Source organism: Choloepus didactylus, chromosome X, assembly GCF_015220235.1.
Source record: "Choloepus didactylus isolate mChoDid1 chromosome X, mChoDid1.pri, whole genome shotgun sequence".
Lineage (NCBI taxonomy): Eukaryota > Metazoa > Chordata > Mammalia > Pilosa > Megalonychidae > Choloepus > Choloepus didactylus.
Genome location: NC_051334.1, coordinates 23948334 through 23973359, shown reverse-complemented (window position 1 = coordinate 23973359; position 25026 = coordinate 23948334). Strand labels below are relative to the sequence as shown.

The following is a 25026-nucleotide window of genomic DNA, read 5'->3' as shown; positions in this document are numbered from 1 at the left end:
TTCTAGTGGCTTCCAAATTGGTTGCAGACTCCAATGAAGTTTATTTCTATTGTTTAAATATATGTTTTGAAGAGATTGAGCATAATTTAAGGGGACCTGAGCCGACCGGTGCGGCTGGAAGCCCATTACAGCTTTATTTATCCGTATATTGCACAATAAATTAAAACATCCCAAGTGAAAAGTGTGCGAGGTTAACTCTCCTCCAAACACTTTTTCCCCCACCCTGGCCCGCCACCCCCTTATCCGCATTTCTTGCAAATATAATTTTGAAACTACAATGTAGAATTAGCTCTAACCACAGAAAAGAAAGAGGTTTCTCCCATTCGCCTCTTCTAGGTAATTATTTCCAGTCCCGGGGACAAGCCCCATTTTTCACCATAAACAACAGTTAAACACTGTTGACCCTCACTTCCGGCCATAATTGTCATTCTCATTTTAATGATTGATTTTAAAAGCAGATGAACTGCGAACCATTGTTTTCCAAGCAGCCTAGGAAAAGCAAACCAACGGTTACAGACCCCAAAGATTAGAGGAACCAGGAACTGTGAAATACGTTGTACAAACGTGAATAGCATTATCACTAAAATGAAATTACCTTGATTAGTGGGCAAAAGAAAGTGAAGAAAGCGAGGTGAAAAGAAAGTGAAGTGTCATTTTGATGATAGAGTAAATATTAAATCGGGAGAAACTAAAACTTATTTTAAACATAGTCCTAAATAGTCCAATTCTTAAAAGTCTACCTGCTCAACAAACCAATTAAGTTCTTTCGAGGTATGAGGCAACATTTTCTTTTCTAAAATAACATATAACTTGAGTCTTACACCCATATTCTCATTAGACTCTGTGGAGATGCCAGCAGATTATCTTCGTTAGGTATGTCTGAAAAAGTTGTTTTGTTTTATTTTTTAAAAATTTAATCTCTCGGGAATAGCAAGAGTAGATTGTAGATTTTGAAGTTGGGTATTGAATTGTGACAAAGATCATTTCAAGGCCGAGTGTAAAGTGAACTGGGTCAGGCCCTTCTCCCCGAGGTGAATGGACGTTCTTTCCAGTAGCATCATTACTCATTACTTGGGGAGGTGGATTAGAAAATACCAAAAATAAATAAAGGAAATGAAACACACACACACACACACACACACACACATACACACATCAAGCTAGTGGTTTCACATAGGTCTCCCAAAGAAACACTTTATATTCTATTAATAGAATTAGATTTAATTCCAGGGGTCATTAAATCAGAATCAGAAATTCTATGTTAACCTCCCCTTTTACAGAGGATGATTAAAATTAGAATATACCCCAGCAGAAAGTCCGATTCCTTCTTAAAAGAAGAACAGCTGCAGAAGGGGGAGGAGGGGGACGGAGGCGAAGACGACTTCTATCGAGAGAGTTGAAACCCTGTTGGGCTCTCAGAAATTATTTGCGCATTTGTGTCTCTTTTTGTTTTCCACGATCTTTCTTAGACTCGTTTTCAGCCCACTCCCTGCGTGTGCGGAGCCGACTCTGAAGTCGCCGCGCCAGCCGGCAGCCGGGTCTTGTGAATTTCCGACGTGGGGCCCGCCGGGGAGGGAAAAGCGCCTCAGTCTCTCCCAGCGCCAGGGTCCGCGGCTGGAGGCTCGGAGGCAACCGACGCGTCTTTACGCCTCTCGGCTCGGCTGAGACCCACGCGTCCGGAGCGGGCTTTCGGGGCCGGGGAGAGAGGGGAGAGGTCATCGGCGCACAAAACGTTAGTTTAAAACTGAACAGGGCAGTGTACACGCACCGAAGTGTTGGTGAGGATAGAAAAAGAAGAATACAGGCAAGGCAGGAGAAGGCAGGTGCCTTGGAACTGCAGAGGGGGCTTAAAAGAAAAGCAAATGTCAGCAATAGCTCGGCTTCTCTTCCTCCACTCCTACCCCCCACCCCACCCCTACCCACCCCCGCCAACCCTACCCCACCATCGAAGTGTAGGAAAAACGGGTAAGGATCAAACTATGAACCTGAAAGAGACAGAGACAGAGAGGGACAGAGCGAGAGATCCTTTTCCTCCGGTCTGGAATAGTAGTAGTAGTATCAGTATTAGCATTAATATTAGTAATGTGCCTCTTCCCAACTGTTCATCCCCCTCAAGATGTATCTTGGATACTCCTCCCAAGCCAGGCCTATCTGCCTGCCACCCACCCACCCACCAGCATCCAAGAGTTATGCAGATGCTTATGGCTGTAAAAAAAAAAAAAATCCCAGTTATGCATCTTGTATTTTTAAATACTGACTGTAAGTGATTCAAGTATAATCCTTTGTAAACCGCTTTTCTCTTTGACACATTGAAGGGGTTGAGAGAGGAAAACCCGGCGTGGATTCCCCCTCCCCGGCCCTCTCCCACCCTCCTCTCCCCCCTACACCCTGCCCCGCCTGTGTCGGGGTCCCTGGCTCCCCCTCGGGCCCAGCATCCGGGCGGGGAGGGCGCCCGTGCCCGCCCCTCGCCCGGGCCTGGCCCACCTTAAATCGGGGTTAGGTCTCGGTTCTCAGCGCCGGACGCATAGGACGCTCGCTGTTTGGGAACAAACGCGCTCTGCCCTCAGACTCACCTCTCTCAACTTTACTAAACGGAGCCAGGTTATGAGAATTCGGGAAATTTTTAGGCACTTAGGTTGGGCTGAAGTTGAACTTGAGTCCCTCCCACTCTGGGGTTCTCAAAGCCACCCGCAGTTTCCGCTCCCTGGGCGCGATTCGAGAGCGTCCAGCCTCTGGGTGATGGCCTAACCAACGGAGACGAACTTGTGGGGAGAAGAGGGAGGCGGGTCCGGGGAGAAGGCTAGTCCGAACCCGAACCTGTCCGCAGCCGCCCCACCTCGCAGCTGACACTCTCCTGTCCGTTTCCGCCCTCTAGGTGATCTACCGAAGGCCGGCACAGCTTTGTCTTTAAGGGGACGTTTTCCCGCTCCAGAGTTAAAGACGGAGGCGAAAGGGGTGGGGGTGGGGGGTGCTACTAACTAGAGAGCAACAGCCGGTCTCGGGGTGCGAACCATAGCGCAAGGCTTTGGGCCACAAGAGAAAACGCTCAGACGCCAGATGTTTGCTTGCAGCCATCACCCTGGCACCTTGGAAGCCCGTCCGGCCTAGAGAGGACCGCGATCGAGCGCCACTGGGGGTCGAGGCGTTGCCCTGTGAGCGCAAGACTGGCGCTGAACAGTGCCAAGTCGGTCCGAACCTGAGCCTCAAGGCCTCTCCTGCAGGGAACGAGGTCCTCCCTTGGGTGAAAAAGGCGCACGCCTCCCAGGTGGCATCCACAGGCCTGACATTCGAATGCGCTAGAGCTTCGAGCCCACCCTAAAGTGTTCAAAGAGGAGCTGCAGGAAGGGTGATGACGAACTTAGAAAGTTGTTAGTTGAAAACAACCCCCCCCCCAAAAAAAAAGAAAAAGAAAATTGGCGCTGGTGCTTGCCTGCTGCTCCACACCCCGGTTCCGTAATCCAGTCCGGGCTTTGCACTTCGCTCAAAGCCCGACGCAGCCCGGCCTCTGGCGAGAACCAATCAGAGAGCGCCTCTCAGCACGTGGAGGAGAGAGACTCCAGCGCTCTGCGCCCGCGGCTCACTACACTTGTTACCTCTTGTCCTGAGCGCTGAGAGGGCGAGCTCGGGCAACGGGCAAGGCGGGAGCAGGCAGCCGGCAACCGAGATAGAGGCACAAAGATCGCAATAATACCCGTTATAACCAGCCGTCTAACCCCATCCCCCAATACACACACCTCCATCCCACCTGCCGGGAGAGGCAGCCTACTCTCTGCGTCCAGGGAAAAAGCCCCAACCATGAGCAATCAGTACCAGGAGGAGGGCTGCTCTGAGAGGCCCGAGTGCAAAAGTAAATCTCCAACTTTGCTCTCCTCCTACTGCATCGACAGCATCCTGGGCCGGAGGAGCCCGTGCAAGATGCGGCTGCTGGGAGCTGCGCAGAGCTTGCCCGCCCCGCTGGCCAGCCGCGCCGACCAGGAGAAGGCCGTGCAAGGTAAGGCACCGCCCGCCAGGCACCTGCAAAGGGCGCTGGGCACTGCTTTGGATGTTTGATGTTTGGGGTCTGGGGGCCTCGGGTTGTCGAGCTAGAGATGAAGAAAGGAGAGGGGACAACTCTGAGAGGCCTGGTGCCTCAAAGAGCGGTAAACATCTCGCCAGGGCTGTCTCTCTCTTCCTCTCCATTTCCAGAAGAAGCAGAGGCCCGCTTCGCTCCGCGGGGGCCCTTAGGGTCTTGGTGTTGGTCGTTAGGTCGTTTAAATGCCCCCTTTGGTGGCTTTGGGTGTGCTCTGAAGAGAAGCGACAGGTCAGAAATAGTAGCACCAACTTGGTGAAGACAAGCAACCCCAAAGTGTGGTGAATGGGGGTCTCCAAGCAGGGTGAGCCTTGGCTTTTACTCTTTGGAGGATTTCTTTATACGCGGTGGGTTTTTCTTTTCTTTTCTTTTTTTTTCCTTCTTTTTTTCCCCCGGTTGTAGACTACTTGTGACCTTTTTAACCTCAGCTTTGCAGCAAACATCTCCCTGGGATTCCCCAAATGTTCCTTATTGTATTTGAAACGTATGAAATATGCGGCTTCTGGGTGGCTATTTTTTCTCTGCTGTTATTTTTTAAATAGAGTTGGGCCGTTGAGATGTTGTTTAAAAGGTTTGACTTTTCTAAAATTACAAATTCCAGAACAACTGTCCTTTTGCCCCGAACCTGTTACGCTCAAGTTTCGCCTTGAGCTGGTTGCAGAGGTCTGGCAGGACAAGAATTGTTGGTTTCTTTTACAATCCGAAAACCAGAGATCCAGCCGCAGCGCCACTTGGAAGAAAGGAGGGGACCGCGGAGAAGGGGCCATTTAAAATAAAACTGACTTTTCCCTTTTCTTTTTTTAGCCGCAGTGGCACCTGTGCCAGGCACTTCCTCGAAGGGAAGGAGCGGCCTGTGCCTGTTGCACCCCCCGCCGCCCCCACCCCAAGCCTTTCCCAGCGCGTTTTCGCCAGGGTGATTTTTCTTTGCTTTTTTGTGCAGGGAGCCCCCGACCCCTCCCGCCGCGAGGTATTGGGGAGCGGCCGGCGCTCTGGGCACTGGGCCGCTCCCCTCGCCCCCCTAGAGCTCGCCTGCGGGACTAAGCGCCCCTCTCAACAGCCGGGGCCTCCGCGGCGGAGCGGTGGGCAAAGGTCGCGCGCAAAGTTTTCAGAGTGGCAGTGGTTTTTCCAAAGTTGTTGAATGTTTTCAGATTCTCCCTTGTCCCGAAATTGGAAGGGAAAAAAAGTGGGAGAGAGGGCAAGGGGAAAAAGAGGAAGAAGGAAGAGGGTGGGGGGTGGGGAGCGCACAACAAGAGAAGGGAAAGAAAGGAGAGAGGAGAGAGATGAGGAAAGCCTTGAAGGGAGAGAGGGGGAGAGAAAAGAGAGGGAACGAAAGAAAAAATAAAGGGAAGAGAGGGAAGGAAGAAAGGAAATACAGGGGAGAGAGGGAGAAGGAAAGGGAAAGAAGGAAGGGAGGGAAGGGGAAAGAAGAGGAAAAAAGGAAACAAGAAAAGAAAAGAGAAGGAGAGAACGATATGAAGGAAAAGAAAGAGCAAGAAAAGTGGGGAAGGAGGCGATGGGGTCGAAGTCTGGTGGCGCGGGGCCGCGCGTGCCGGGGCCGGAGCGCGGAGGGGGCAGTGACCCGCCGGCCCCGAGCGGCGACTCTGCCAGGGGCGGCCCGGGCGGGGCCCCCGGCCGGCTGCCGCTGACCGCTCTCCGTTGCCCGCAGGCTCCCCCAAGGGCAGCAGCGCCCCGTTCGAGGCCGAGCTGCACCTGCCGCCCAAGCTGCGGCGCCTGTACGGCCCGGGCGGGGGCCGGCTCCTCCAGGGCGCCGCGGCGGCGGCGGCGGCGGCGGCGGCGGCGGCAGCGGCCACGGCCACGGCGGTCCCGCGCGGAGAGGCCCCTCCGCCGCCGGTGCCCAGCGCGCGGCCTGGGGAGCGGCCGGAAGGCGCGGGGGCCGCCGTGGCCGCCGCCGCCGCGGCCGCCGCGGCCGCCGCGACCTGGGACACGCTCAAGATCAGCCAGGCGCCGCAGGTGAGCATCAGCCGCAGCAAGTCGTACCGCGAAAACGGGGCGCCCTTCGTGCCGCCGCCGCCCGCGCTGGACGAGCTGGGCGGCCCGGGGGGCGCCGCGCACCCGGACGAGCGTCCCGGCGGTGCCCCGGCGGCGGGTGGCGGCGCGGGCGCCGAGGACGACGAGGAAGAGCTGCTGGAGGACGAGGAAGACGAGGACGAGGAAGAGGAGCTGCTGGAGGACGACGAAGAGGAGCTGCTGGAGGACGACGCCCGCGCGCTGCTGAAAGAGCCCCGGCGCTGCGCCGTGACCGCCACCGGCGCCGTGGCCGCCGCCGCCGCCGCCGCTGTGGCCGCCGAGGGCGGGGAGCTGTCGCCCAAGGAGGAGCTGCTGCTGCACCCGGAGGACGCTGAGGGCAAGGACGGCGAGGACAGCGTGTGCCTGTCTGCGGGCAGCGACTCGGAGGAGGGGCTGCTGAAGCGCAAACAGAGGCGCTACCGCACCACGTTCACCAGCTACCAGCTGGAAGAACTGGAGCGGGCCTTCCAGAAGACGCACTACCCAGACGTCTTCACCAGGTACGCGCGCAGGGTGGTCCCGACGGCAGCGGCCAAGGGAGCGGACCGGGCCGGGAGAAGGAAAAAGGGCGGGCAGAGGCCAGGGCCTGGGGGCGGGTGACTTCTCTCATGGACTGTGAAGAGGCGCACCCCACCCCCAGCACACTCAGCCCTGCTTACCCACACCACCCACCACCCACCCCCACCCCAGGCTTTAAGTGTAGGCTGGGATGGTTTCTTTCCTTCCCAAGCCCTCTCCAATTTTTTGTTTTTGTTTTCAAATTTCAAGTTTTAGTAAGAGAGAGAAAAACAAACAGCCTCTCCAAAGAGCGCCGGAACGCGCCACCTTGGAGATGCGCGCGCACACACACGCACGTTCCCGGGCGCTCAGACCCGGCCAGGCCCCAGGCGAGGCGCGAGAAACGTCGCCGGTGGTGGCGGAGGTTAATAGCAGAGCTGCGGCTATTTTGGGCCCCTACGCTGTGAGCTCTCCACCCCCGCCGGGCGTCGCAGGAGCCTGATGGGTATCAGTTACGGTTTTCGCAGTGAAGCTGAAGCCCGTACCTGCGGACAAGGCCTTGAAAAGATCTCGGTCCTGTGGTTTGAGGAGTTCTGAAATAACTGGAGGAAGTCGGAACTTGGGGATGGGTGTCTGTACACCTGAGGGGCACAGCTAGGACCTTCTCCTCTCGTTTGCGTCCTCTCTCCCCACACACCCATTAAACCCAGAGTGCGTTTAATGTAAAAGGGTTCACAGGCGTGGACAGTGATTACTGGGTGCCTGGCCAGCAGCTGGAGGGGATTTTTCTCTTTGAACGGGTATCCAAGCCGGGTGTAGGCCTGGTCACGCTCCACTTCCCGCTCACCCCAGTTTTTCTGGGAAAGATGTGCCTGTGAGATGAATGAGAACCTGGGCGCCGGTTTATTCAGCAGACCTGTGGCGCCGGCCCGGCTGGGGGCCTTCTTCTCTCACCCCAAGGGCCGAGGTCTGGGCTCAGGCGAGGAGCCAGGGTTAGGGCAAATGTCCCGCAGTGGGGAGGGAGAAAGGGACGAGTGTCTGCTGGGCGCGGGCCTTGTCAAGCCCGGGCAGCTCCTTCGCAGGAGACGTGTGCAGCTTTTCAATGTGCATTTTAGAACCGGAAAGCTGCCCGCTCCTTTGAACCGGAGAAGAAATCTCTGCTTAGGGCTCGGGAGACCCGAGCCAACTCTAAAGCGTAGTTGGTCTTGCAATTGCCAAACTCTGTGCTAACCAGAAGCCGAAAAGAGTGGATTTACTGCCGGACGAGGGCACTAAACTGGGCTTGAGCTAAACTTGGCTCTCCCCTGTCCCCCTGTCTCTTCCTTATCTTTAAAAAAGGAAATAAATCTAAAAATTGGTGTGTGCTATCAAATAGCTATTTGGCCGACTGGATTTTTGCATTTATCGTAAATGTGTACGTCAAAAGACGAAAATGAGTTGGTGTAGTTGGTATCCAATTCCGCTCTTTTATACCTTCTCCCGGGGGAGCCAAAATAAAGGAGATGGAGCGGCTCCTCTTCGGCCCCACCCCGCCTCATTTGGGCCCTGGGATTAGGGCCCCTTTGCTCCCGCCCTGAGCCAGCCCGGAATGCCGGTTTAGATTTGCTCATACTGGCTGTAGCAGGGGGCTGTGGAAAGCGCTGAGGCAACCAGTTTCCCGTTCCTGACGTTTCAGGTGTGGACGGGGCCTGCCAGCAGCGCAGCCCCGGGTCCCAGGCTCGGGCAGCCCCCGCTCTTTCATATTAGCGAGGGGAGAGCCAATTATTCTCCGCGCGCTCATATTTTCGGTAAACAGGTCGTAAGCTGTTTTACAGCATCTTAATGGTTTCCTATTTGCCTTAATTGTCGCAGTAATAACTGCAATGACGGGGTAGGGTTTCAGCTAAATTGACTTCCCCTGAGATGGGCAGGGTTTGTAGTGGGCACTGGAGTCAGGAGGTGCGCAGAATTTTGTTTAATCGAAAAATTACCCCACTGAACTCTTAACAAGCTTAACATATCTCCAGAGGGTAATGGGGAGTGTGACCTAAGGGGGTGAGGGAGGGAGGAAGGCGGGGGAGAGTAAGATGGAGGGAAAGGCAGAGAGCTGGAAAGAGAGAAGAGGGGGGAAGAGACTATTTTAAAAAGAAAATGGGAGAAGGAAAGGAAGAAGGTAGAAAATTTTTTTAAATTGAGGGCTGAGTTCTTCCCCCATCTAATATTGGGACAAAACAGGTTATAAGCGTGTGTGTGTGTGTGTGTGTGTGTGTGTGTGTGTGTGTGTGTTGTGTGACTTTCACTTAAAAGAGAATCTGTGTGCCTAGTTTTGTAGACTTATAGACTCAGGAAGTCACCCATGTCACACTTCAGTATAATATATAATATATATTAAAATGTAAATAGTCTTTATCTGGTCACATGTGAGTTTTGGGTTTTCAATCAAATAGTAGGCATCCGAGGGTAAAGGGATGATGGGCCCATGTGTTGAGGGGGGGGTCAGGCAGTTGGGGAAGATCCTTATGGAGCGTGGGGAAGGTGGCTGAGAGGGGGCTGCTGGGGCTTGCAGTGACTTCCTGTCTGTGTGTTACTTTCTTATAGGGAGGAGCTGGCCATGAGGCTGGACTTGACTGAGGCCCGAGTCCAGGTGAGCTGCACAGCAGAGAGGAAGGAAGGGAGGGTAGGAGGGCTGGGGGAAGACTGAAGGAGGTGGGGGGGGGAGATATTCATGGGGGGGGTGAGACCCCTTTGTAAAATGAAGAGAAGCAGAATCAGAAAAATAGACTCAGGCACTCACATGCAAAAAAGATATTTTTAAAAATTAAGACTGTGCCTGATTCAGCTTGGGAGGTGGGAGGGGAATTTTTCTGGGTTTGGGTGTCTGAGGAGGGACTTCAGGGTCAGAACAGGGGTTCTAGGGTCTCAGAGACTACAGTTCAGGAGCTCCCTGTCCCTCAACCTCCACCCTCAGAGGCAACAATCCACAGACCGACTTCTGATTGAAATAATGGGATGGAGCATGGATTTGGTTGTTAGACAAATCCGCTCAGCTCCAAGCAGGTATTTGGCTGCGATTAAGTCTCCAATCGGGCTTCATAAAAGCCCACTTAGTGCTAGAACAAACAGGGCTATTTGAAGGCAAAATGCTGTTTGATTTCCCCTCCACCCGTACAAGGAGCTGGCTAATGCTATTTGATTTCCCATTTTTTTTATAGCAATGAGCCCACATTGATCTAATAGGGAGTGAGTGCAATGCTATTAAAGGTGTTTGCAGCCCCATACCAGAGTGCATTTCCGAACCCAGGCCTCATAACCAAAGAGACGATCAACACTGGGCAGCCCCGGTGGCCAACAGAAAACAGATGTCCCTGGGTTAGGAGCTGAGTGAATCACTTTACAGTCAAAATCAAGCGCTGATAAAGCACAATAAATTCCATATGGCTCATTTAATACACAACAGCTTCTTGCATTAGAGGGCTAATGATGAGGCCTGTCCCCTCCTTTCTGTTGACACATTTCTCCATTGTCAAACAGAGATGTGACAGCAACTCTGTATTTTCAGCTTAGGGGAACGAGTCGTGGGAAAGTTAAATAACTTTTAAAAAGAAAGAGGGCGCCCCCGCCCCTTCTCCTCTCCCCCTATTCACTAGAGAAGATGTAATTAAGTGCATATGAATTATTAGAGTCCTTTCGTTTACCTTTGGGGAGCCTCAGAGGTATTAATTCAATAATGAGGAATTGCAGGGGGACATCTTGATAATTGCAGTTGAGCTGGGAGAGATGATCCGTCTGTGAAAGGTTTCCATGTTCTTTAAGGGCATTCTGCCTCCACTGGCCCCAGTTTCCACCCCTTTACTCCTTTGACTGTATTCGAGGAGTGGTGGATATTCTTGTCTAGACAGATTTGGATACACAAAAGCTGCCCACCCAGCCTGGTCCCATCCACAGCCTTACTTTTGCAAGCCTCTGAATTTCCACACTGGAGCGTTTCTGCAATTTGCAAATAGATTTTTGAGGGCTACGGGACGTTATGGATGGCCCTTTTTCAGCAGAATTTTTAAAAGTCAACCGATTTGGATTCTCTATTTTTCCTGCCCTAGGTGGCTGTTTAAAAGTCAAGCCAAGCTTAGATGCTAGTGCTAGTAACGACAGCCCCCTTGTGAACGTTTGAAAGACATGGATGTCTTTTAAAATTAAAAATATATATTCCTCCGGGATAATTTACATTATATTTTAATATAACTGTATAGCCCTGGAATTCATTCTTAATTTTTAGACTTGTGTGCAGGTATAAACCCAGCCCTAAAAATATTAATGCCTTCAGGGGAGAAGGAGCATATCTTCTCAGATGTGGGTGTGATGAGCAGGTCACATAAAAATAATTCTGTGCTCCCAGGGTTATTTTTAGATGATGGTAGCTGCCATGGTTTCAGGTAAAGGTCTCTACTAAAACTGCTTTCTATTAACAATTAGGAAGATACCTTGTGCTGAAAACCTCCCTCAAGCCTAGAACTATCTTATTTAAATTAAATTTAATCTACATCCCTGAAAGGAAATAAAGGACTTGTTAGCTCCGAAGCTTTGAAAAGTCTACGCATATCCTGTACTCTGATTTTTACGTGCTGACTTCTTGCTACATACCTGGTCCATGCAGTCAGTGCTTCCCTGCATGGACACGGGCCCTGCATAGAGCCCCTGCAGATAGCAGGCTGTGGACCCCATATTTCATTTCTTGGAGAACTGACCCCCTAAAATGTATGCTTGTTTGCTAATTACTGTGAGCCTTGCTCTCCTCTTTCCCACCCTCCCCAAGCCCCAGCACCCAGAATAGTGCTCCAAGGTGTTCAATAAATATATCTGGAAAGAATAAATGAACCGCCTCCCCCCTTCTCTTTTCAAAACAGGGGCAGGGGTTTTGCCAGCTCTTGGGTAGACCTGAAATAGGTGAAAATAGCCGGTTGTCCTTCATCTTGTGGCGGCTGCCCATTCCTGGGATTCGTCATTGAATGTGTACCTTGTCTTAGTCATCTTCGTAATAATCTTCATAATAATCTTATGAGTGAAGTTTTATTATCCCCATTTTACAGATTAGAAAACTGAGGTTCCGAGAGATTTAAGCGACCTGCTTAGAAAGACGCACAGCAAGCAAGTGGCAGCGTAGACATTTAAACCTTGGTTTCCTGGTCCCCAAGCATACCGAACCACTTTCCTTAAACTTGGAAAGGAGTTGAGCCAGTTGGAGTACCCACTGTAAAAGGGTTTGCTGGTCCTGCGTTCCCTGCTGCCTTTTAAGTTGGGGTCCCTTTTCACTTCCCCTTTGGTCTCAGATGTGTCCGAGAACGAGCTGAGGCCAGAGAAGCTCGAGGTGGGCGCGGGCTGCAGTGGGAAGGAGGGGTGGCCCGCCGCCCGCAGGGCCAGGGGTAGGGGCGGGTGCGCTCCCGGAGCGCCGGGCCGGGCCGGGCCAGGATCCGCGCCGACCCCGGGGTCTCTCTGCCTTCCAGGTCTGGTTCCAGAACCGCCGGGCCAAGTGGCGCAAGCGGGAGAAGGCGGGCGCGCAGACCCACCCCCCGGGGCTACCCTTTCCCGGGCCGCTCTCGGCCACGCACCCGCTCAGCCCTTACCTGGACGCCAGCCCTTTCCCACCGCACCACCCCGCGCTCGACTCTGCCTGGACGGCCGCTGCCGCCGCCGCCGCCGCCGCCTTCCCGAGCCTACCTCCGCCCCCGGGCTCGGCCAGCCTGCCGCCCAGTGGGGCGCCGCTGGGCCTGAGCACTTTCCTCGGAGCCGCAGTGTTCCGGCACCCGGCCTTCATCAGCCCAGCGTTTGGCAGGTAATGCGCGGCCTCGGGAAGTCTGTCTGCCTCTCGTGCACACACACAGAGGTTGGGGTCAGGGAGGAAGCAGGAGACAGGCAGGGGCTACACACATCTTTTCTCTTTGGCCTAAGTTCAGACACCTAGCCAAAGAAAATACTGTCTAATTTTGTCTCAAAAAAAAAAAATGTGGGTTTTGAAGGGAATGACTGGGGACTGAGTGGGAAACGGGAGAGCAGTGACAGTAACAACCGTGACAACCGAGAGCATTCCATGGAAGCTGTAAAAGTACCATTTGAAGGCAGCAGCGACCCCCCCCCATAGGTGGTATTTGGGTAAATGCATGCAGGTGTGGGTCACAGAGCAGGGGTGACTTTTGAAGTTTTGCAAAATTCCTTCCTCATGCCCCAAACCCTGGCAGCCTGAGGAACACAGCCCTGGTCCCCACAGGAGCCCAGGAGCCACGGGTCTTTGGGTGCAGGGAATTATTTTTTCTTTCCCAGACTTTATCTTCCTTGTCACTCAAGTGACCCGCTGCCAACGATACCCCCATATGTGCTACTCCCGACCCCCACAGCGGCACAAGACAACGAAATAAAAGAAACAGCTCTTCGTATATTATAACTCCCTTTCTTTAAATGAACATCGAATGATGAAATAAAAAGTCTGTATAATCATACAGACAAAGAAACAAAGGAGGGATGTATTAAGTTGGAAAGTGCAGTGAAAATAAAACTGAATGCAGCTTCAATGATCTCTTTTTGGGAGAACAAAGAAATAATAGATTCATCCAACTGCGCAGCCACTTAACAAAAATCATCTTAGAGAGGTTTTCTTAAAAAAAAAAGATTCGAAGTAAAATTAGTTTCTTGTTACAAACCATTAAAATAAACAGCGAGTGCATGGAAGTGTAGTTCGTGACTCAGTTTACCTAATGGAACCAGGGAATGTTACGCCCCCTCCGGGTCACACTTTATCATTACTCTGGAAAGAAATTTAAAGTCCTTATTCTCAACCGCCCCCCCCCCCCAACGCCACTTTTCCCTTCTGACAAGACACATAAAACCCGGCAAACCACAGTGGAGTACCCGGCGATTCCGAGAGGGAGAAGGAGGGGTGGGGTGACACGAGGGGTGGAGGGTGGGCTCGGGGAGGAGCAGGAGTCTCTCCCGGATTAGAAATGGGCTCATTTCTAATTCTGGAAACCTCAAATTGGCCCTGCGGGGCCCTGGAGCCAGAGCCCCGGGGGGAGGCGGCCGGGAAAGCCCCGCGGGCACTCAGAGGTGGCCGAGGGGTGGGGGTGGCCGGTGGCCGGAGAGGCTCCCGACTCTGCCGCAGGGCCGCGCGCGGTGCGGGGCGGAGGGGGTGGGCGCGTCGCGCGGAGTAATTCCGGCAGTGGCCGGAGGCGGCGGCACTGGCGCTGGCGCTGGCGCGGGTCCCAGGGCTGGGAATCGCAGCGCGCCGCGCGCAGGGGTCGCCGATCTGGGGGCTCTCGGGAGCGATGAAGCTGCAGGGACGCAGAGAAGGTGGTGGGGAGAGGGTGTCGCCGCGCCGGGACGCGAAGCCGCCGGCGGTCCTAGCCGTCCGCCGAGCGAAAATCAACAGGCGAGCGCCCCCCACTCCAACCCCGCGTGGACCGGCCCGGCACTAGCAACGCAGCACGGCGCGGGAGGGCGGCCACGGCAGCGCTCGTCTCCGGGAAGGCGGGCCAGCAAGGCCGGCTTTTCAAGGGCTAATGGAATCTCGGGCGGAGAAGGAGTCCCACAGAGGGCTCAAAGTCTGCAGCTTAGGTCTGGATCTGCTTTTATCCCATTTTCTCCCGCTTTCTCTTTTCCACTCTCCCTTCTCCTTTTTCTCGGTCTCTCCTCCACTTTCTCCACATTCTCTCCTGGCAAATTGTATTTCAGGGTAATTGGAATCCACGGCCTTGGATTACACACACACACACACACACACCCGTTAAGCGAAACCACAGAATCCGCGCAATTAGGCCATGGGGTATTGGGCCGCGGGGCCTGGCTTCCTCCCCGGCTCCAGCCCCTCCGGGAATATCTGGCTCTTTGGTCTTCTTTTCCTTTTTCCTTTCCCGTGGGTTCCCTTCCTTGGTAAAGCCTGGCTACGCGCTGGCGCTGCAGGCTTCCCCCCGCCTCCCCTCCTTCTCCCCAGCCAGCAGCCCACTCGGGGCCTATGTGTTCGCGCCCCTGAGGACGCGCCCCTCTGCACCCCTGGTGAGACACAACGGGAATCGCGGCCCGCGCGCCGCGCTCAATTCCGGAGGCTGTGACCGCGCTGTTTGCTCTCCCCGCAGGCTCTTTTCCACCATGGCCCCCCTGACCAGCGCGTCGACCGCGGCCGCGCTCCTGAGACAGCCCACGCCGGCCGTGGAGGGCGCGGTGGCGTCGGGCGCGCTGGCCGACCCGGCCACGGCGGCCGCAGACAGACGTGCGTCGAGCATAGCCGCGCTGAGGCTCAAGGCCAAGGAGCACGCCGCGCAGCTCACGCAGCTCAACATCCTGCCGGGCACTAGCACGGGCAAGGAGGTGTGCTAAAGGCCTTCCCCCACCCCCGCGCCCCGGGCGCGCCCCGAAAGGTCACCTCACTCAGCACCACTCAAGACCAAATGGAAACAGAGGACCAGCGCACTCCCGAGAGAGACAGTACTGAGAGCGCAGCCGCCTTCGCAGCAGCTTGGACGCGGACAAGGCAGCCCTTGGCGCCACCGGACGTGGCACCTCCTCGGCTGGCTCTCCTTCCGCCCCTGCCACAGCCCCTGCCCCTTCCATCTCGCTCCAACTCGAGCGTCCACTCTCTCCCGCTCTCACTTTACAGAAAACATTGGGGAGGTCTTCTCCCTAAGACGGCTGGTATTGAAGCTTAAAAAATTTAAAAGCCCAGCCTCTCTTACTCCTGACACACGCTTCCCCCCCCCCTTATTGTTATTTTTCATTTTTTAGTAGCATTTTGGCGCTCTAAGTTGATCTCCTCAACGCGGGCCCGGCGTGAAGCCTGGGCCAGGAAAGCGAGTCTGTAAGATAGCTAACAGTGCACTTAAAGGAAAGGGGCGTCTTGTTCTTGTTCTCTTCTTTATCATACACCAACCAAGGTTTTTATATCAAACCAAAGGGAAATACTCTGCTAGAATATGGACTGTTGAAGTCACCAAACTGTGATTATTGATTCTGTACATACCATTGTTATTAAAAAAAAAAAAACAGAGCTTTGTATATTTGAAATGTTATAACGCAATTGCACTCAGCGTGGTATGGTAAAAGTTTGTCCTCCTGTAGATTCTTACTGTGTTGTAGATACGGTAGGGTTCCCTAGACAAATATTTATGTACTCAAGCCCTTTATTTAACTTATTAACTGTAGAGGCTTCCGAAACCTTCAAGATAAAGGCAGTGGTACAGTACTTTTGTGTAATGTGTACTTGTTATCATTTTTCCTTGCTCTCTAGTGGAGAAGTGTCACGCTCAAAATAAAAAAATATATATATGTTTAACAAAAGGCAGTGTGAATGCTCCATGCAAGCGCTGAGAGAACACTGGAAGGGGGCTCCCAGGGGCCAGGGGCGGGCTCCGGACGCCACGAATCTCTCGGGTTTATCTACATGCGTGTTCTCCTGGCAGAGGCCCCTGGTTTGAATCCGAGCTTCAAAGGGGTCCGGGTTTCCTGCAAAGGTTAAGGACGCTGCCGTGGTGCCTTCGACGCGCATCTCGGCTCCCCCGGGTCCTGCAGCAGCGGGAGCCGGGGATCCTAGACCGCAAGAGGTGGGGTGGGTTCGAGGGTGGGTGGTTTGGTAGGCGTTGCTGACCGTGGAGTCAGAAGTTTGAAGCGAGCGGGAGTCTTGGCTCTGAAGGCGAAGGAAGCTGTTCGTGGGAAGTGCCACGTAGCGAGGAAGTGCGCAGTCCGAGATGACAGGTAATGGCGAGAGCGAGAAGCCCCAGCGTTCGCTTCCGAGGGGGCGGGCTCCACGGTACACTCGCGGGGAGGAGGGAGGGTGTGCCTGCGCGCGCGCGCGCGTGTGCGTATGTGTGTGAATGTGAGAGGGAGAAAGGGAGAGAGGGAGAGAGACAGAGAGTGAAGAACGTAGGAACAGTGATGGGAAGGCAGCGAGGCAGATCTTGACAAATGTCATTACATCACTTATCCAGGCTTTGGGGAATGTATACATTTAAAAAAATATATAAACAACTCAGGTTTCCTGAGGAGACCCAAGCAGATTTGCAATCTGTAACCCCCTCCCCCAGCGGGAAACGGTGACTCTCCCTCGCCAGGGGCCCTGCCTGCACCCCTCCAAGTGACCGCTCGGGGGAAGCCCGCCCGCGGGGGCTGGGTCTCGCCAACGCTCCCGGGGTGACGGGAAAGGGAAGAGAAGCTTAATTAGTTTCAATTTGCAGTAATTAGCGCGCCGGACCTTTGGGGAGAGGGGCAAGAGGGGGAGGGGGGGAGGGAGCTGTGGCGGCGTGACTACCCGCCGCCGGCCCACGCCGCTGTCCAGTCTTGCAGCCGCGGGGGGCGTGAGCGCTACCGGCTCCGCGCGCGTTCCCAGGCCGTACCCGGGAGCAGGGGCCCCGGCGGGTTTCGTCGCGGCCGCGGGCGCAGTGTGCGCGGCCCGGGTAGGGCGCGGGATCGAGCAGAGGTCAGCGACCCACCAGGCGCCGCGCTCACCTTGGTGGGTGGCGAGTGACCCCATTCGGCGGCTGCCGCGCTCCAGCCCAGCGCCCCGGGCCCGCCGGCACGCCCCGAGATCCCGAGCGCGCCCGCACGCCCGCCGGAAACCGTGGGGAGCGCCGACGGGGCTTCCGGGCAGAGGCTGCTCCCGGTCGGGTGGGCACCACCACCTGGGCCAGCCCCGGCCTCCCTCGCTCCGGGGGCGCTCCCAGCCGGGCCCGGCCCGGGGCGTGGGGAGCAGGCACCCAACTACCTTTCCGCGGCCCCTCCCAACACACACGCCCCTTTCCTGGGCTTAGTAGGCCCGGCGGGGATCCCGCGGCCTGAGTGTCTCAAACCGCCAGACACCACGGGGCTGTCCTCTTTCCTGGGGTGGGCAGGGACGCTCGGGAGTTTGGGGAGGGGACAGAGGAGTGCGGGAGGAGCGTGAGGGGAAGGACATTTTTTTTTTTTCCCTAGTGGTCAATATCAATTTTCCGTCGATTTTGGCTTTTTGTTTAGGTAGGGCTCTTTTTTTTTTTCCCCTCAAGGCTGCCAGTTGGATGGTATACGAGAAACAGTACCATTCTTCCTGTTAATGAACTCTTTTTTAAGTCATTTTTTTTCATTTGACCCTTCCATGGAGCAGAAGCAAATTGCGTGAAATTACCTCCAAGGATTACATTTATTACTGGCCAATGAGAACCCCTTGCCTTGTTTTACAAACTCTTAATCCTATGTCATTCTGATGCCGCAAACAAGCCCGGTCCTGGGCCTCCTATTCTTTCAACTTTCCCCAGCTGGAGGGACCTCATTCTGCACTTAATATTCCCCATAAATATCACACGCTAAAGACCCCCTGACTTCCAGCAAGTCCACATTAAACATGTGACATGTCATGCATGACAAACTCTGAGTATCTTTTCAAAGCAGCATTAAAAGCAAAGAAACCAATTTTCTTCTCCTTCCAAACCTCCCCAAGTGCTGAATGATGGGGATTGGAAAGAGCCACTGGAGCGTACTTAGGGGGATTTTATGAGATTTTCCAGAATGATTTAATCTTATTGTGAGCATTATTAATGAATGGCAACCCAATTTGGCCCCAATATCTGGGAACGCGGTCACAATGCTGGGAGCGGCTGACCCCCCCCCCCCCAACGCCCCAACCTTAAGCAAACCTCCTCCACGATGGCGGAGGACATGCGGGCCGGGGGAGATCGGGAGAGCCCAATTCAGGACATGGCTGTCTCCTGTCACACCCAAGGCAGAATGCCCCACGGCCTGTTTTCCCAGGGCCACCCCAAAGCATTTTAGAGTGAGAGGTGCTGGGGAGCCCGGGTACGTGCCTCTGTGGGAAGGATGAGAGGAATGGGTAGGTTAATTTGCTACATTTTCAGACACCTTAGCCAGATCTGGAGGAGGCCATAAAAGACAAGAAGGGAGTGGTTGGTGTAATATTATCAGGAGGCGTCCCTAAGTGTTATTCTGTTATCAACTCCCCGAGGCATGGATTGTGGACAGTAGTTAGGGCAGGTATCTTGGGTGTGTGGTGAGGAAGGTAGAAAGTGGATGAATTAGGGAGACCGACCATGGAGGGGAAGGTTTGGGATGCTTCGGGACTTGAAACTTGGCCCAAGCATTGGCTCGGACCAGTTTCCCGTCACCATTTGTTCAACTACCACCCACCCCCTCAATTGGGGCAAACAATTGAGTATTGCTGTTTTTGATTGACAATACCTAGACAAGGCACATGTAGCTCTCTTTTTAGTATTGTTTTGAGTGCAGAGATCTTACCAGAATGGAAAAACGGGCTGATGTTAGAGAAAAGGAAATTATATGTGGGTTAGGCCAACTTGCTTTTAGAGAAAAAAAAATGTGTACGTGAGCATATGTGTATGTGTATACACAAAAGTGAGTGTGTCTGAATGAAGGGGGACCTAAAAGTGGTATTTTGAAACACAGACTTCCCCGGAGCAAATGCATATTTAACTGATGGTGGCAGCTGGCTGGGGGGCGGGGAGAAGAAAACCTGCTACCTGAAGGGGGGGAAGCATTTTTCAAAGGAAAAAGTCGTGTTGTCCCTGGACGTTATTAACGGTCCAGTTTGAAGTATACATTTTTTTCCTTTAAAGAAAAGGGAGCGATTACCAGTTATACATTAAGAAATGTCATTCAGTCATTTTTATTCATTCTCCGGAAGTCTTCGTAAAAGCCTGAATCATACTTCTTCTACAAGCAGCAATTTTGTTAATCCAGGGGGTTATTACTCTGGGCCCTTATTAGGTTCTACACCACTGCCAAGCAATCCTATAACCCTCTCAAAAGAAGTTTACCTCCCTGTTATAAAACCAGTAGTGGTATTTATACTGTGCAATAATTAGTGTATTACTTGAATCCACTAACATGTTCATTTTATCTCTGCACAAAACCTCTGGTCTGCTTATAGAAAGCTTGTGCCTCCTTTGGTGCTGTTAAAGTGGTGAAAGAGTGAATTGAAGGCTGGTTGCACTTTCTCCTTTTGCCTTGCCTTAATTCCCATCTCTTTTTGCTCTCATCCAATTAGCACAGTGTATTAAGCGGTTTATCATCTCATAGTCAGCTATTGAGAGAAACAAGGCGAGCACTTTGCAATAGAACCTGCGCTCCTTTGACACCCTCAGGTACTTACATATTCCAGTGCGCTATGAATAATAGAGGAAGAATGGAGCGCTAATTCCCTCATCAAAGAATGCCTTGTCTGCTGCTTTGCTCAACAACACCATTCTGATCAAAAGAAAAGCAATAAAGCTTAGCATAACAAAACGAAACCTACTTATTAGCTTAGTGGTTAAATTAATGCAGAGCCGCTGCTATTCAAAACCAAGGTTTGAAAACAGCCTCCAACAACCTGATAATGCTGCCTTCGGGATGAAGGAATTTTAATCTGAAATTTGAGGCTGGCTCAGATGAGTTAATCTATTAAACTGCTATAAGGAAGCTCCACCGCAAACCGTTCAATTAAGAAATATTTAGGTGAGCGGCACGACAGAGAGGGAAAGGCGGCTTCAAGTTTGGATGGGCGCATCGAATGCAGGGGTTGGGGGAGTCCGGCAAGAGGGTCCCGGGCTTGGCTTGTTTTTTCTTTAAAAAAAAAAACAAAAACGTGACACAGATAAGGGAGTCTTGTTTCTGGAGTTCCTTTATCTTTGAATCTTCTGCCAAACTAATTTTAAATGGTATGGTTGAAAAAGCATGTCAAGGACTGTGTGTGTGTTTGTGTGTGTGTGTGTTAGGGGAAAGAGGTGGTAAGGGCTGGAGAAGGGGGTGGTGGTGAGGGACAGTGAATTCATTCCCCTTCACCATCTTCTCCCAAACTCCAATCTTTGGACTTTGATAAGCATCCCCACCCCCCACCCCCAGCTTGGGCAAGTCACGAGATTACCTCCATCTGTTTTCTGGACAAATTAGAATCTTATCGCGCATACTCTTTGTAGGATTCTCAACCTCTGGCCTCTCCTATCCCCCTTTATATGAAGCAGGAGAGAAGAGTTGAAGATCAGCAAATTGTGTCCAAGATAAATATGCACCCTGCTGTAGGCCAGACCCTAGTTTCTAAATTAAACAGAGAAGCTACCCTCTTGGAGGCATGGCCTCTGAGAACTGAGTTCTTTTTAGGGTACCTTTGCCCACCTGGCCCGGATAAAGTCTAGCCTAGAGGTTTTGTCTAGCCCACACGGCGTTTAAAATTCTATTTTAAAAATTAGTAGCCAATGTTTAGAAATCGAGCTTTATGGAAACTTCTGGATTCCTGGATCCTATCTCTTGGACAACGGGATCACGTGGCCACCCTGGGCTCGGTCCCTCCAGGCATCACTGAGGTGTTGCTGCCCCCTTTTGACAAGACCCGCCCACCCCCGTTTGTCACAGCCCCTGCCACTCTCCAGTGGGAACCGGGCTGGCTTCAGTCATTCACTTTCAGCATTTCAGCTTATAACCCGTGCCCAGGAGCCTGTGGACACTCATGAGTAGGCTTCTCCCTGACACAGAAGTGGGGAGCATTTCCACACCCGTTCTACCCACTGTGCTATCAACCAAGAAAAATCAAGTCAAAACCTTTCTCAGAGAAAAGGGAGATTCCAATCTTCCAACAGAGATCCACTGGAATTCTTAACCATAGCTGCAGTTTCAACTTTCCATAAAATTCTGGAAATTGGAGGTGCCTCCCAGACAAGCCTCTTAACTAACCTGGAGTTACAGGTTGGAAAAAGAAAGTATCAATCTGCTGCATTAGCTCTTTGGGGGGACTGCACTAAGAAATGCCTGCGTAGATTTCTACAGAAATGGTTCCTGCCCTCGAGGGGATTACAATTTAGATGCAGAGACACGAAGAAAACCAGTGAGGAGTTATTTGAATCTCTTGGAACTTCCTGATGTCCAAATTCAGGATAATTCTCCATTAATTCATCCTGTTTCCCGAAGCGATGTGGGGGTGCTCCAACTTTTGACAGGCTGTAGAGCCTGAGGTACCAAGGCCCTGATTAACTGACAGGGCCCTAAACCCGAAGTGCTTCTTAACTTAGAACCAATGTGTAAGAGAAAGAGGAGAAAGGAGTGGTGACAGCCTCGAGGGGAGAGGGCAAGGGAAAGAAAAGAGAAGGCAAAGCAAGATGAAAGGCGGCTCACAGGCCACTAAGCTTTCCTCCACTAGGGTCCCTGCAGGGTGCCTTTCTCCCAGGAGTCACCAGCCTTGCTCTTCAAAGAGACACCATTGGGCTCTTGGTTTACCTCTCTTTGGCTGTACAAATGAGCAAAGCATATAAGGAACCACATTTCATCTCTTAAAGGCTCCAAAGTCCACAGAAATTCTCCCAAATGCTACTCAGAACACAGGGAAAGAAATCATGCTGAGCACCTCTGAGGTGGGTTTTGATGGGGGTGGCTGGGAAAGAAGCAGGGCCAAGGTTCGGGGAAGGGGGTGGCTCTGATGTCTCCATCCCCCCTGGCTGCCACCTCCAGTCAACGCTTTGCACCTGATAAGAACTGCAACTAGTTCTTTAGCAAACTTTATTCTTATGTCAAAAGTACAAAATATTTTTCTTTTATAAAAACACACAGGTACATATTTTAAAAATATAGCATAGTTGTACAAGGGGAAATATATTTTGTTAGTATAATCTTACCAATAATGTAAGAAAGAAAGATTGTGATAACCAAAAACATGTTGCTCTGGCAAAGAGGGCACCATTCTGAAGTAAGAACAGCGCTGAGGCTAATTAACCAACCCCCCAGCCCCCACCATTTTTCTGAACACTACAGAGACAGTGATCCTTGCCCCAATCTCTGCACATCTCTAATGAATTGTTAGGCTACCATATTATTTTAAATGTTGTATAAACCTCTACCTCAACTTTCTATTTAAAGGGGGGAAAAAAAAGGAATGCGAGTGTAAAACACCTGCTCAGTGTGTGTGTGTGTGTTGGACTTTGGAGCAACTCAATAAACAAGTAAGCTCTGTTTAATCTATTTAGTAAGTGCAAAGCCTCTAAATCTCCCCCCTCCGCCATCTATATAAAAGACAAGACTGAAAAGGACAGCCACTCCGGAGCAAGCCAGCTGGGGAAGCATTTGGGTTTATACTGGGTTTAATTGGCGTGTGAAAAGGCAAAATGTTACCGCTCCTACTGGGCTCCACTAACCTCTCTTTCTGGGAGCAGCAAAGCCTGGGGTCACCTACTTACATTCCAGCCACTCTTCAGTATCAATTTCCCTTTCCTCCCATTCCCCTCCCCTAGAAATCCAGTCCAAAACAGGAAGGAGCTGGGTGTTCAGGGGCTTTGGAAAGGGCTATGGGTCGAGTTTCAAAGTGAGATATTGTAATATGAAGGCTGTTTTGATTTTCTCTGATGCTTGGTACATTAAGTACTTTTGCAACCCCCCCCCCCCACACACACATACTCCTCTCTCCCTCCCAATCCACATCTGCACAAGCCTGAGACATAGTCCCAAGGGAAAGGAGGATGTGGAAAAAACAGCTAGGGCCCCTGTAGTGGTGCCGAGGAAGCTGGGGTTCTTAAACTAGCCCTCCTCGTTCACTCCTGGGACTCCTTAGCACTTCACAGCACAATTAGCGAAGAGTTTGCTGAGGTTCACTTTGGAGTAGCCACTTCGGGACAAGAACTGCTCTGCTGTGTTCTTGAGCTTTCTGTAGTCTTGAAGAACCTTGGTGGTAAGATACTGCCTCTTCAATTTTTCTAAAGGAAATAAAAACAAAAGGGTTAAAAATCATGGACATAACTTCTTGAAAGACAATTACATATTCCTCAAGCGCTTGAGAAGGGAGTGGGGATTCTGTTTACAGTTTGGCATCTCCAGAGACCCTCACCTTCCTAGCTCTGCTCTGCCCTGGGGCCAGTCTGAGGCAGCCCCCTTCCTGAGATTCCTCTCTAGAAGCCTTTCTCTCCTCTCCCTCCACCGACTGCCCACCACTTCTCAGCACCTTGCTGAGTCAGTGCCCCAGGGGACAGGGCCATCCTCCACGATGCATACTGCAGGTGCACACCCCACTGGCAGCAGCACTTCCACAGCGCTTTTGAGCACATGTAATGCAATTTTATGCAAAGTATGAATGTGGCAGGAAATACCTGGTCTCAAAGGAAGCTATGTCCCCTCATTCCTCCCAGCTCAAACACCCTAGATTAGCCTGGCCAGTCAGCTTCTGCTGGTCCCTCTGTCTCTGCTAAACAAAACCCCTTTTGCTGAAGGAGGAGAGCGGTAGGCTTCTTGGAGAACACCTGTCTACTGTCAAGGTTTCTTTTTCTGTCTTTGTCCATTATCGTGTACCTGTGAACTTAAGAGTGTGCAGCACCTCTCTCTCTGCGTCCTGCCCCTTCCACCTGTCCATCCTTGGAGTCTGCTCCCTCTACACTTTTTTCTTTTAAAGGAGCAGTAGGGCTGTGCCATTCCAGCCTGTCCTCTTGGGGAAGAGGGATGTGACCCCCTGGAGAGCCATGTCTGCCTAGGATGGCTAAGATGACCCAGTTTTTCTTCAAAACTGCTTGGGAACCCTGTGAGGTCGGTTTGGAGAGGCCCACTTTCTTTTTTTAAATCTCCACTTTATGCAGAAGTTAAGTCACTTGCCCAAGGTCACACAGCTGGTAATCAGAGGTGCGGAAATGCAAACCCAGGGAGCCTGAACATGAAGCCCACACACTGACAAGAGGGCCATTTTTATGCCCCCCTTCCTCCTACCCTGTGCCATTGCTCCCAGATACAGACAGGCAGGGAAAGCAGACGGGGAGGCCCCCAGAAATAGGCTGTTCCCGAGGGTCACAGATGCCAAGGTGCTGGCGGGGAGTGAGGCTGCCCAGCACCGAATAGGAAAGGATCAGGAAGGAAACAGAAGGGAGTGTGGGGAGGAGGCACATTCTCTCTCTCTCTCTCTCTCTCTCTCTCTCACACACACACACACAATTCCATTGAAACAACAGAGGAACACTGAAGTCCACAAAACACCCAGAAAACTTAAAAATTGGTTCCAAGATTTTTGTTCCTTAGCTATAGTCACATTTGCTCTCCACAACCTTTTCTAAATTACATCAATTGCCTTTCAAACAAACAACAACAAAAAGTTCTGTAGGGAGGATTTAAATGCCCAAAGCGGGTGGAAAAAGAGGGGTGGGGGGGAAGGAGACAGTGAATGAGGGAGCGAGAGCAAGAGGGCGCATCGTTAACCAACTATGGAAAGACAATTTGAAAGTTCTAATTATCCGAATCTGGGAATACACAACAATGGCCCCAACCAGCGTGGGCTGCCTCCCGGCAGGCCAGAGCCACAGGCCGGCCACACGGTGCATGTGAATGACACAAATGCATCTGATGACTGGGGAGAGTGCATTTCAGGAGCTGCAGTAATACAGAGCAGGGGAGGAAGAGGGGACACAGCTCCTGATGTGTTTACCTCCTTTGCTGATGGGATATCGACTTTTCCCACCAGGTTGGTTAGAAAGGGGACT

General features: G+C 52.3%; 2 protein-coding genes across 2 annotated transcripts in view; one reads left to right on the top strand and one right to left on the bottom strand.

The window, feature by feature from the left end:
• Positions 1 to 3599: 3599 nt before the first annotated feature.
• ARX (aristaless related homeobox) lies at positions 3600 to 15673 on the top strand. The gene is made up of 5 exons (XM_037821803.1): positions 3600 to 3991; positions 5736 to 6597; positions 9173 to 9218; positions 12073 to 12401; positions 14692 to 15673. Exons 1-5 carry the CDS (start codon positions 3796 to 3798, stop codon positions 14930 to 14932), a joined length of 1674 nt encoding a protein of 557 aa, XP_037677731.1. The 5' UTR covers positions 3600 to 3795; the 3' UTR covers positions 14933 to 15673.
• Positions 15674 to 22087: 6414 nt separating this feature from the next.
• Positions 22088 to 25026, bottom strand: part of POLA1 (DNA polymerase alpha 1, catalytic subunit) — a 353204-nt gene continuing 350265 nt past the window's right edge. Inside the window, exon 37 of the mRNA XM_037821905.1 lies at positions 22088 to 23265. Within this exon, the coding sequence (XP_037677833.1) occupies positions 23120 to 23265 (146 nt within the window). The 3' untranslated portion in view covers positions 22088 to 23119. The remainder of the gene's footprint in view (positions 23266 to 25026) is intronic.

What these genes read in the sequence shown, in the direction of transcription:
- ARX (XM_037821803.1), top strand. Translation starts at nt 3,796, where the DNA reads ATGAGCAATCAGTACCAGGAGGAGGGCTGCTCTGAGAGGCCCGAGTGC. An exon ending in CCAGGAGAAGGCCGTGCAAG is followed by an intron (nt 3,992 to 5,735) that starts GTAAGGCACCGC and finishes CGTTGCCCGCAG; the next exon opens with GCTCCCCCAAGGGCAGCAGC. An exon ending in ATCAGCCCAGCGTTTGGCAG is followed by an intron (nt 12,402 to 14,691) that starts GTAATGCGCGGC and finishes CTCTCCCCGCAG; the next exon opens with GCTCTTTTCCACCATGGCCC.